Source organism: Cavia porcellus, unplaced genomic scaffold, assembly GCF_034190915.1.
Source record: "Cavia porcellus strain 051 isolate PalLab524CR breed Dunkin Hartley unplaced genomic scaffold, mCavPor4.1 scaffold_1, whole genome shotgun sequence".
Lineage (NCBI taxonomy): Eukaryota > Metazoa > Chordata > Mammalia > Rodentia > Caviidae > Cavia > Cavia porcellus.
In genome coordinates this window covers 187142910-187155165 of record NW_026947484.1, presented here as the reverse complement: position 1 = coordinate 187155165, position 12256 = coordinate 187142910, and the positions used below count along the sequence as shown (strand labels likewise).

At 37.2% G+C, this 12256-nt stretch overlaps 1 protein-coding gene across 1 annotated transcript; it reads right to left on the bottom strand.

Moving 5' to 3' along the window:
* Nucleotides 1-223: 223 nt before the first annotated feature.
* Nucleotides 224-749, bottom strand: LOC100716368 (fatty acid-binding protein, brain-like). The gene has a single exon (XM_063239885.1). The coding sequence runs from the start codon at nucleotides 684-686 to the stop codon at nucleotides 288-290; it is 399 nt and encodes a 132-aa protein (XP_063095955.1). The 5' UTR covers nucleotides 687-749; the 3' UTR covers nucleotides 224-287.
* Nucleotides 750-12256: the final 11507 nt, after the last annotated feature.

Below are 12256 nucleotides of genomic sequence, written 5' to 3'. Positions count from 1 at the left end.
TTTCTTTCTTCTTTTTTTTTGGAGTGTGTAAGATTTTTATTCCAATTTGATTTGTATTCCAAAGGAAATCATAAATGCATTTTTTATTAAAAAATTGTGATAAAATTTTTAAAAACACGATAAACTTGCATATCGAAATTGAGCTAGCTGTTTGTTACACGTTTTCCAGTCCCCATTCTCTGCCTCCTCCTGGGGATGACCTTCACCTTAGCGAGCATTGAGCACCGTTGATGCAGGTGATGGAGAGGATAATCCCAGGGCGTCTCCAGCCCAACCCAGGAATTTCCTTACACTTTCTCATACTGGCGAACACAGACAACGTCACCAAAAGTCAGAGTCCTAACCATTTTGTCATCTTTAATTTCTCTCACAAACTTCATCTCCTTGCCGTCCCATTTCTGTATGTGCACAAGTTTGCCTCCGTCCAGGCTAACAACAGACTTACACTTTCGGTCGTCCACACTGATTTCGTCAAACTCCTCCCCCAGAAAGAAGCTGATCTCCGTGTTCTTGAACGTGCACTGGGTCCTGATCACCACCCGGCCGGCCTCCTGACTAATAATCACTGTGGGCTTGGTCACGTTCCCCACCTGCCTCGTGGCAAAGCCCAGGCCTAGGGCCTTCATGTACTCGTCAAAGTTCTGAGTGTCCGTCAGCTTCCAAGTAGCACAGAAAGCCTCCACCATCTTTGCCTTTCTCCCTTCTAGCTTGGAAAACGGTTGATACCAGGAAGCCTAGGTCTCTGCTTCTGACACTTCACAGCCCCCTGTGCACCCCACAGCCTCTGGGCCTCTTATTTGGAAAAGAAACTGGTCCAGAGCCAGGGATTGCACTGCAGCCCCCTCCTCCTCCAAGAGTCCCTCTCTCCACTTCTGTCCACATTTCAATCAGCAGGAAAAAGGAAGAGAAGAGAATAGGTCCTCCCTTCCATTTAAGGAGAGTTCTTAGTTGTAGGCAGCAGTCGTTACATACCTCTGGCCAGAACTCAAGAACCTTAGAAATTCATAGGCTCTTCTGTAAGTAATAAAATCACAAATAATGTTTTGTGAAAGTTTCATTTCAATTTTGCCTAAATATATACAAGTGTATACTCTGACAAAGCAAAATATGTTCTTACAGTGAATCTCAGGTTTTAAAGGTTGAGAAACCACTCACCTAGATGAAGCTGTATGACGTAGCAGAGAAAGCACAGATAAGACTTTTACCTCCAGGTCAAAAGCAGTTTTCAAATCATAAGATCAAAGAAAAAAATGATGAGGATGAACTGATAAGTTTAACCTGCAAATATTTTAAAATTCTGCATATCAAAAACTATTTCAGACAAAATCCGTAGAGAAAAAGATAGAGTAGGTAGTCAACGGTAAAAATTTAGAAGGGTGGAGACAGGACCACTCCATGTCTTATAGGACAGCTGGGTGACAACTGGCCACTGTCTAGAGGTGGAATGATGAGGCTGCTTCCGTAAGAGTTGGGAAAACTGCAAAATGGAAATGAGTTGCTGATCTAGAACAGAGCTGCCACTGAATGAAGACCCACTGCTTCAGTGATGTTGGCAGAAACAGGAAGCAATGAGGAAAATGGCATTTATAGCTATACGAATAAAGCAGGGCTGAGGATGTAGCTCAGTCACAGCACGCACGGCCTCCATCTCCAGCACCACAAAAAAATATAAACAGAGGAAAATTAAAAGGTAATATATAACTAATTATCAGCTTCAGTCTTAGAAACCTGCATATTTATAATCCCATTTTCAGTTCCACAATTCTTTCTTTTTAAGTGTCATATTCCTAGTTGAAACAAGTACCTGTGTGTGTTGGTTTTGTAATTAAAAACGAATCTTATTTCCTTCATTTATAATTTCTACTTGGTCCTCCCCACTACTACCACCACCTCCCAAATACATAAAAATCAGCACAGTATTATGGTCACCACAATTAATTATGTAATTGTACAAATCATAACAAGAAATAAACTATTTCCTTTTGAATATTCAGAAAAACTAAGATTTTTTTCAGAATTACTGACATGTTAAAATGTCATCTTTATAATCTATGAATCTTAACAGATTTTTAATTTTACTGTCACTAAATCTGAATTTTATACTTTGATTTTATTTCCAGTGTGAACCTTAGAAAATACAAATGTTCCTATTTGTCTTCACACAGTACAGGAAAAAAACAAAGAAAAACTTGTAGCAAAGTATATTTTTATGTTAAGAAAATTATATCTATACAGACACACTTATACACAAAAGTATGTGCACATTTATACTTGCATCAATTGTGATTTAAATCCAGACAAAAGTATTTCAGAATCCTGCCTGTTTTTGTATGAAATGTAATTACAAAGACTAATAATTACATTTTTAAAATTGCTATTTATAGAAAATCTGTATTTCATTTTCTATAATTACTGTTCTCTTTTCAACAATAAACTGACATTTGGAGTTGAGGGAAGTCCAAGAGTGTTGTCACACTACACTAATAATGTAGCAGCTGTTCCCCAGTCCGCCTCCCTCCATTAGCATCATCCAGGATCAAGAATGAAAAATAACCTTAGCATCCCAAGCTCTGAAAAACACCTGGAAGTTGAGAAGAACAAAGATGCGAGTGTTAAATTAACTTGATCATACACTCAGGGCAATTCTTTTCATTTCTACAAGGGTAAAGTAATTGGATTACATAACATATATTATATGTAAATGTGATAATATATTATAACGCTTTCTATAAAAGATATAGAGACAATATATAATGACTGAGACCCGTGCTGGAGACAGGTTTAGTGTTAGGACTAGGGCTAGGGTTAGGGCTAGATATAGTTTGTATTTAGATGTCTCCCAAAGTCTCATGAGCTCAAAATTGGAGCTTTGTGAAGGAGCCTGAATCTAGGGTGTGTGAATATGGATTAAGGGTGTGTGATAATTAAATTAGTCCACCGATTGGTTTAGTTTTGGGCATGGATAAGGGGAAGGTCTACCCTGGGTGTGGGTGGTACCAACAAATAGATTTGTAGCCTGAATAGAATAAAAGAGGAACTGTCATGGTTTGGATCTAGATACTTCCAGAAAGCCTTATGCAGCCATAGGACTTTTCGGAGGTGGCTGGATTAAGGATGTGAGTGCTAGTGTGGGTGGCCTAGATAAGATGTAAGGAAGAGAAAGAGGCTTGTTACTTGTAGCTTGCCACCCTCTGCCTTCTGTCTGCAATGAACTATTTCTCTTGTGTGATGTCCCCCTGCCATGCAACCCGGCCTTGGAGTCAGCCGGTCATGAACTGAAACCTCTACAAACTGTAAACTAAACAAACTTTTCCTCCTTTGTCTTTGACAGTTGGGTATTTTATCCCAGCAATGAGAAAAGTAACTAAGATGCTACCAGATAAAATTCTGTGCACAACAGTTAAAAGTTGTCTCAGGGAGAATTATCTCACATTGCTGTACTTTAGTTTCCTCACTAACAAAACTGGGTGAATATTAGTACCTAGTTTATGGGATTATGAAATTTAAATTCATGGACTCTGTTCAAAAATATTCACAGCACTTTATTCATAACCAGAATAACCAGAATGACAACAAAAAGAATAAACTGTGGTTTGTTCATATACAGAATGCTGACCACCAATATAAAGAAATGAATAGTTGAAATATACAACAACATGGATAAACATCACAGATATTATTTTGGTCGAAAGCAGCTAGATACTAGAGAGTATGATTCCACTTCCATGAATTTCAACAATAAGTAAAAATATTTTTTGACTGAACAGTGATAATCTACAGTGATAGGAAGGAGTAGGTTGAAAGGGCTGCCCGGTAACCTGGGGGCCGGGTAGAAAAGGTCTATATTTTGGGTTACAAATGAACATATGCTTGTAAAGTTCATCAATATATTTTCTTTTTTTTAAAATTTTATGTAAAGAAAGACAAAACAAAGCAGAAAGTGGGTAGAAATAATACATACTTTCAAAGGAAAAAATAAACATGATGTTTACATATTGTCCTCTTACAAATAATTGTTCAAGGTACAAAAGTGGGACATATAAATGGCAGTTCAAACAGGGAGACTGCAAATAGTTCGTTCAACTATCTAATAAAAACTTAGTAATATGTTATCAATCCTATACACTTAACCATGTACACATTTATCCATATCTTCATTTATGTTGAGATTAAACAAACCATAGCAGACTAAAATCACTCTGAACAAATAATAATAACACTGCTGAATTTCACATCATGACACTCCGGAAACAGCACTGGGTACTGTAATGCCTTTTTTCCTTCAAAGTATTTGTTCATTTCACCATGTGTCATAGGATCAGTTCGCATAAACTGTTTATACATTTTATGCAAGCATGAGTCTTAACATGTATTTCTATCCTTTCTATATTAGAGAGAGAAACAAAACAAAGCAGGACAGAATAAAACATATGCCTATAGACACATAAAAATAAGAAGACATATAAAACTGCTGTACAAAGAGTTCTACCATTGTTACTGTGTTATTTCTTGTTATCATCAATAGAATTGGCTATATCATCAGATATAGTATAATTGAATATATCAGTATATAACAGTATTAATAGAAATACAACTTTGTAGATAGTGTAGAACTACAAAAACAGGTAGTAATCAAACCAGAATAGGTATCATAGTGAATCATTGTGATTTTCAGTATAGTTGTCTATACTCTCTGACTTGATACTATCAACCTTAACAGTGTTAAATAAAATCTGTCAATTACAAACAGCAATCAAACAAATCAGATTTAACTATGATCAGTCATGATATAACAACATAAGTTATACAGGGATCCAGATTAAGTTAATAGGGAATTAAAGATGATTACTCTGCTATATCCTGATATTTTTGGGATAGCTATCTGTGCCCTCAGATGTAGTGCTTGTATACAAACTGGGATGGAATAAATTCTATCTAAGCAGAGTGGTGCAAGTAATATGGGTTTTAATTCCTGATACACTTTTAGCAATATCTTCTGCTGTCTTTTTTAAGACTGTTCCTCCTCTTTCACTCCCCCCAGGGTGTACTGTGCATTTTTGGGTCTCCCCAACACCCTCCGTTTTATATTGGGGGAGCAACCTGTTATTTACCTAAGCATTTCCGAACTTTCTCACTCCTGGGCTTGATCTCTAGTTGTATTTATTTACCTATTAAAGCCTGTCTTTCCAACCTATCCATAAATACTGGTCCAGTTGCCCCTCTGGTTCCCTGTCACATACAGTTCTGTTTTCTCATATTTGATTTTTGGTCCATATACCCTTCTTCAGGTTAATTATATTTCCTATAAAGAGTATCTCAGTGGACCCTACCTCTTAATACACTCTGCCTAATTCTCTTTTTTCCTTAATTTAGTGTATCTAGGCCATCTATATTAGAAATTGTATCCAACCTTCTCTGCCTCATTTCTGTTGTGCTCTTTTTCCATCATTAGTTATCTGTTTGTCTTCTTCATTTCGCTTTTTGCTCCAATCATTGGGGCCTCTCTGCCACTGTTCCTGAAACCCTGGTGCTTTTCTCTCTCTTTAGAATGTCCTGCAGTATTCTCTGTAGAGTTGGATTGGTGGTTGCAAATTCCTCCAATTCCTCTTCATCTTGGAATCATCTTGTTTATCCATTAATTTCTAGGGACAATTTTTCAGGGTACATCAATCTGGGCTGGAGGTTATTTTCTTTTAGGGCTTGGAATACTTCGCTTCACACTCTTTTTGATTTGATGATTTGTGCCAAGAAGTCTGCTGTAATTCTGATGGGCTTTCCCATGTAAGTAATCTGTTTCTTGTCTCTGACAGCTTTTAATATTCTGTTCTCTTTTTTTTTTTTTTGGTCTTTTTCCTTTTTATATTGGATTTCTGGGATCTTGATTATTATATGTCTCTCTGGGTGTAGCACTGTTTTGGTTGTAGGTGGCTGGAGTTCTGTATGCCTCATACATCTGAATATTTTTTCCTTTTCCTATGTTGGGAAGTTTTCCTTAATTATTTCTGTGAATAGCCTTTGCAGTTCCTTTGTTTGTACCCCTGCTTCTTCATTCACATTCTTGATTCTCCAGTTATAGATCCTCTTGTCTTCTAACCTTTGTATTGTTACTGCTTGTTTCCTTGTTATTTTAAAGAAATTTTTCCTTTCATGAATCTCACACTGCAAACCTGTCCTCCAGTTCGGATGATCTATCCTTAGTTTCTTTCAAGCAGTTTTGCCAGCTTTTTTTGGAGTTTTTAATTTTCTGGTAATCTCTTTGAATTGAATCTCTGGTAATCTGCTTCATGTATTTTCTTCATCAAACAATTCTCCCCCTTTTTTTTGGTTCCTCCATTCTTCCATCTGTTTTTTCTTGAGAGGGGATTAGCATTTCTTTTATTATTCTATTTATATCTTGTTTTACTTGGTTAAATACTTCAGTTTTGAACTCGTCTGTGAGGTCCCGAAGATATGTCTTTATGTCCACTGATGCTATGTCTGATATTGCATGTTTGCTGTCCTCAATTTCCTTTGCATTTATCTTTCCTGGATCAATGTTCTCAGGGTTGGGGGCTAGGGACCCTTTCTTGTTGTTGCTTCTTCTTCTTCTCATATTTTTTATTTCCTTCCATATAGGTGTGTATATGAGGCCTAGTTTCTTTCTTTGTTGGTTACAGTTTGTCTGAATCAAGCTGGCTAGGTGCTCCCACCCACTGCAGTGTACTATGGAGGTACAGACCAGAGCAGCCTATGCTGGGCCTGCCCCTCCAGGTGAGTCAACCTGCTGAGAGCTTCACTGCATTAGGGTGCACTGCCAGGTATAAGGACTTGGTTTAGGCTAGCCTATTGGGTCTCAGCCTGGAGCATGACCCAGGTCAAGCACTCCCCACCAATCCTGCTTGAGAAGGGAGCAGCTGACTGAAATCACTGAAGCTCCTTGTTCTTGCCAGTCTGCCTGGTCCCAGAATGTTGTCTGTTGGAGCTTCTTTTTCTGTGGATTGGTTTTATTCCTGTCATTCACCACAGGTCGATGCAGGTTCCCATCCAGCTCTGCTGTCCATTGGGTTCGCTGATTCCCATCCTCAGTGTGAGTGCCTCTTCTGTGAGTTGAAGCGGCAGGCTTTTGGTAGCTCAGTAAGTCTCAGCTGCGCAAGTTCAAGTGCTGCAGCAGAAGTACTGAGACTGTAGCAGTTCCACTCGTAGCGCCGGGACTGTATTTTTAATTGGTTTCTCTCAGTTTAGTTTGTTCCTGGGTCGGCAGGGTGTATCTCCCTCTGTTCTGGACTCCCCATGCTGTATTATTTTTGGAATTTAAGTTGACTATCTCAGGGAGCCTCTGTAGCCTGCTGTTACCTATCCACCATCTTTTCTCCATCCCATCAATCTATTTTCTTAAAATCTGTGCATTTCATTGTTTTAAAGGCTAAAATGAATTATGATTTTTATGAAACAAGCAGCTGCTTCATATTTTTAAAAATATTTACTTGTCTACATTTATTAATCACTTTATGTCAACAATTTTTATACAAACTTGGTTACATGTGCTGATATATTCTTGTAATGATTATATGACTTAAGTATTATTATTATTATGGAGCAATATATAAGATATGGTTGGGAAAAGTTGAGAAACTTATCCACGGTCACAGAGCTAGTGAATAATATTGCTGGGGTTTGAGGATTACCATTTGTAATGCTTTCTAATTTCTCTTCAGATTGAGCTATAATTCCATCTCATAACTGGAACAACTATCTTAATTAGAGTTCACTGTCACATGTACTTCAAATTTTTTTTACCTAATTCCAGACTTGTGGTCTATAGAACTAAAAGACAACAAATCAGTATTATTTTAAGTCACTATATCTGTGGCATCTTGTCACATCACAATAGCAAAATAATACAGATGTCTTACTTTTCTTCAAATTGTGCACCAGTTCCTGCCAAAGCACATTTTATGAAAAGAGTGCTATGATAACTTCTAAATAGGTAGCCCTCTATAATTCCTATATAGATGCTAAATAATTCTTTTAAAAAATGAAATTTCTACTTTACTAAAGAATCTGTTGGTGACTAGGAGCAGAAATCCATTTAAGCAACTCAAACTAAAAGAGATTTGTTATAAAAAATACAAAAGGAAGTCCTTTGGCCCAGCAGCATAAATAATAAAAGTCATTTCACAAGGGAGCAGGGATCAGACAACATTTCTGGAAAAGGTTTCCCTCACAGCTTCAAGCAGGAGCAGAGTGAGAATAAACATAAAAATAGATAATGTCAACAAATTAGTTAAAATTAAATGCTTCATTTCCCCTTCACTCTGCACATTCAAGGCCCATTTGATAGTCTTCTTTATATCTGATTATGTAGCAGCTATGCCATTTGGGGTTTTTAAAGTATCTGGAGTAGCAACACTGACGGAAAACAAGGAGGAGGAGCACAGCATGGTTCTTTGAATGGAAGGAGAATGCACAGATCATCAGAATGGATTGGGAATGAGAGAAAATGAGAAATCACATAATTCTAGCTCTTCTGTGATCTCCAAGAGGACACAGGACCTTTTCTTTTTATTTCAACTACAGCATTCGTAACATAGTTGGTACTCAATAAAAATATCTTTTGTTCTATTATTTTTTTAAAGCAGGGAAATGACATGGTCAGATATGGGAGTCAGATAGTTAGCCTTGACAGTAGCATGGAACATGAACAAGGTTGAGAGGATGAGACCTATTAAAATACAGATGTCTTGCTTTTCTCCAAACTGGGCACCAAACACTGGCAAAGCACTTTCCATGAAGGACACTACAGTAACTCCTAAATATGTAGTCCTGTGCAGCACCCATGTTGGATGTTAAATATTTCTGTTAAATATCTACTTTGTGGAAGAAGCTTTTGGTGGCCATGAGCAGGGCCAATCCAACTTTTCTTTGTGAGCACTAAGCTAGATTTCATTTCCCAGTGTCATAAATTATGTGTGACCACGTAAGTGTGTTCTAGCCAGTGGGGTGTGAGGTAGAGGGGAAGAAAGTGATAAGCACCATTTCTGCACCAGCACCTTAAGACCAGGTTGAACCTTCTCTACACTCTCTTTCCAAAAGTTGAAATCTCCTCATGGTGTCCTTGCCTCACTTATGCGAGTGAGGAGAGTATCCCGATAAATGGCAGAGACCCAAGAAAGAGGTTGGGTCCCTGGATCATTACACAGAGACAGCACCTCGCCACTCCCTGGCCTGGAAACCTGCTCTGCCATGAGATGGGAAATGAATTTAATTATACTTTATACTAATATTGAAGGTTTCTCTTTTTCTATCAACAAAGTCAACAGGGTGAGAGTTAGAGAGTAACACTAAAAGCAGGGGTATTCTAATAGTCCCAGGTAAGTAGTAATAAACACCTGTGATGGAGAAGACTGAGAATAACAGCTATGGAGATATTTATGAAACAACATTCAATACAATTGGTTTGTCTTCAAATATCTTAAAATGATAGCACTGCCTTTAGCCCAGGTTTGATTTCCTGGTAGAAAACTTTTATTCCCACCAGTTAACTAAAATCTTTCATTCAAAATTTATTAGAGACCTAGAAGCAACAATCCAATTGTCTTTTCTGTCTTTATGGATTTTTTTCCCTGTTTACAGAATATGACACTGTTGACCACTCAACAATGCTTTACTTTATTGGCTCCAGTAATCTTTCACTCTGTGTCATTTTATTAGCTCATTCTTGTTCCAGTCCTTTAAACATAGATGTCCCTCAAAGTCCAGCCCTTAAATTCTCTTTGTTCTGTAGACGAGGTAATGTCATGTAGTGTCAAGGCTAAGCAGAGAATGGCCAATGGTCACACTTATTCTTGTGGAAAGGAATGAATACCAATTGATTTTGTACAAACATACTCAACCTCTGTGAAGAGGGTTGGGAGGAGGAGGGTGGATGACTTCTCTTTTCCTAGTCTAGATATGAACAGGACATTTCCACTGATAAAAATATTTGTGGAATAAATAACGAGTTGGACTTGGGAGACTCAAGCAGGATTGCCCAAGAAATGACCTGAGGTCACTGCCAGTGCTGCCTGGCTGTGCGTGTTTGCTTCCCACTCCCTGAAGTGTAAGGAGTTCTGGCTGAACGCAGCTTTCCATGGGACCTGGTAGCATTGCTGTTTCCTTGAATCTTCATGAACAGGTGGTATCCACCCTCAGACTTTCTAAAGCTAAAGCCTCTCTCTCTCTCTCTCTCTCTCTCTCTCTCTCTCTCTCTCTCTGTCTCTCTTCTTTTTTTCTTCTTTCCTTCCTTTCTTTCTTTCTTTCTTTCTTTCTTTCTTTCTTTCTTTCTTTCTATCACTCCTACTGGGATTGAAGCCAGGGCCTTAGCACTGAGCTACATCCCAGTCCTTTCATTGTTTTTATTTTGAGACAGCTCTCACTAAATTGCCCAGGCTCAGCTCAAACGTCCAATGCTTTTGCCTCAACTATCTAAGGTGCCCTTGTTTCTTTGAATTAGTTATTTATGGAGCTTCACTGGTGGGAGATATACTCTCCCTGGTAATAGTGTATTCTAGCTGCAGATCACCTACTCGATGGAAATTAAGAGTTTATTGGTGACTAAAACCTACTCAATAAAATGATGTCATACTTTGTAATTAAGAGGTGGATTTGGATAGAAGGAATGGCATCAAAGCCTTTGAAGGTAATAATATTTTTTCTCCTTGCGTTCTACTCAAAAATAAACTGCTGTACTGCTGATGTAGTATAGAATTCAGTAGTATAGAATTTGCTCAGCATGCACCAGGCTCTGCGTTTGATCCCCAGCACAGAAAATAAATATACAGATATTTAACCTTTAAAATATTTCAGTGTTAAGCTTGACATAGTGCCCTTTCTTCTTATATTGTGGCTTTGAGGTTGTGTTATTATACAATCACTCTTCTCTTTACCCTTCCTACACATTAAATTGTGTTGCCTTCACCCTGTGTCATCAAAGAGAGCTGGAAGAGGGGGTGGAAATTATGTATGTATTCAGTGCTTGCTGAAATTTGATTTCTTTGGATAAATCAACAAGATACTATATATCATCAAGGATTATGGTATAATGTAGAAGAAAAGAGAGGAATAAAAATTGACATCAGCTAAAAACTTTGTGCTGAACTCTATTTGAGAGTCTACTTTTATTTCAATCGTTATTTCTTATTAGCTCTCAACTTCTCAGTTACAATACTTGTTTTTTGTTTAGTTTAGAAAAACCTATCTAATCATTGTATTAAGGAAAATCAAATTTACTCATCAATATTGTAATATTTAAGTAGGTACCATGACTTTATGGCTCTTACATAATTAATACTATACTACACTATTTTACTCATTGACTATCTCCAATTAAGGCAAACAGTACCTATAATATTGTTTTTAAGCCTCTATGGTATGTGTGAAAATAAACAATGATTATAGTAGAAATGCTGAATACATTATACAGCTAGACATTTTCCATGATTGTTTCCTGAACCTACAACTCTCCCAAAAGCAGAGTACATTTCAGCCCTTTTAGAGGGTAGTATATTTAAAGCATGAAACATGAAGTTTTGATATCCATACACGAAATGAAATAAATAATGTGGTCAAGAAAATTGATACATCTCTCGCCTCACATAGCTGTCTTTTTCTGTGTGGTTCTATTAAATCTTATCTGAAAATTATCTATTTCATCATAAGATTCTTGCAGAAAACATATTAATGAATTAAGGAGATTTATATGCCAGTTAAGTTAGAGAATGCTATGCAAATATGGCCTCTTTTGTTGTTGCTATGATTAAGTATTCCCCATAGTAATGAAATTTTAAGGCTAGCCTGAAAAAATTTTTTAAAAAAGAAAAACACTGCTAAATTCAAACTATTCATGGCAATAATTTTCAGTAACTCCCTTCTCAGACTAACAATAACCAAATTAACATGTCTAGGATAGTAGCTGTCTGAATTCTTTCTGGTTTCTCTTAAGAATCACACAGTTTAGCTTGTCACTTAGAAACCCCAGTAACCCAATTCTGTGAGAGTATTTTACTTATTTACCATCATTTCAATTCCCTCCTGAGTTGCAGAAGCATATTTTCAAAGTAAACAGATTGTATCTATTTTTAAATTGTATGCTTTTTATCTTCACAAAGCAACTATATCTGGTATATTTACCAACACCTGATACTAAGGCACTTTAAAATATTTTGATTAGTAGTGTTAAATAGCCGTCAGAATTAGTGAAACAAACACATCAGCACTGGAAATGACTTCCAAAGGTGAA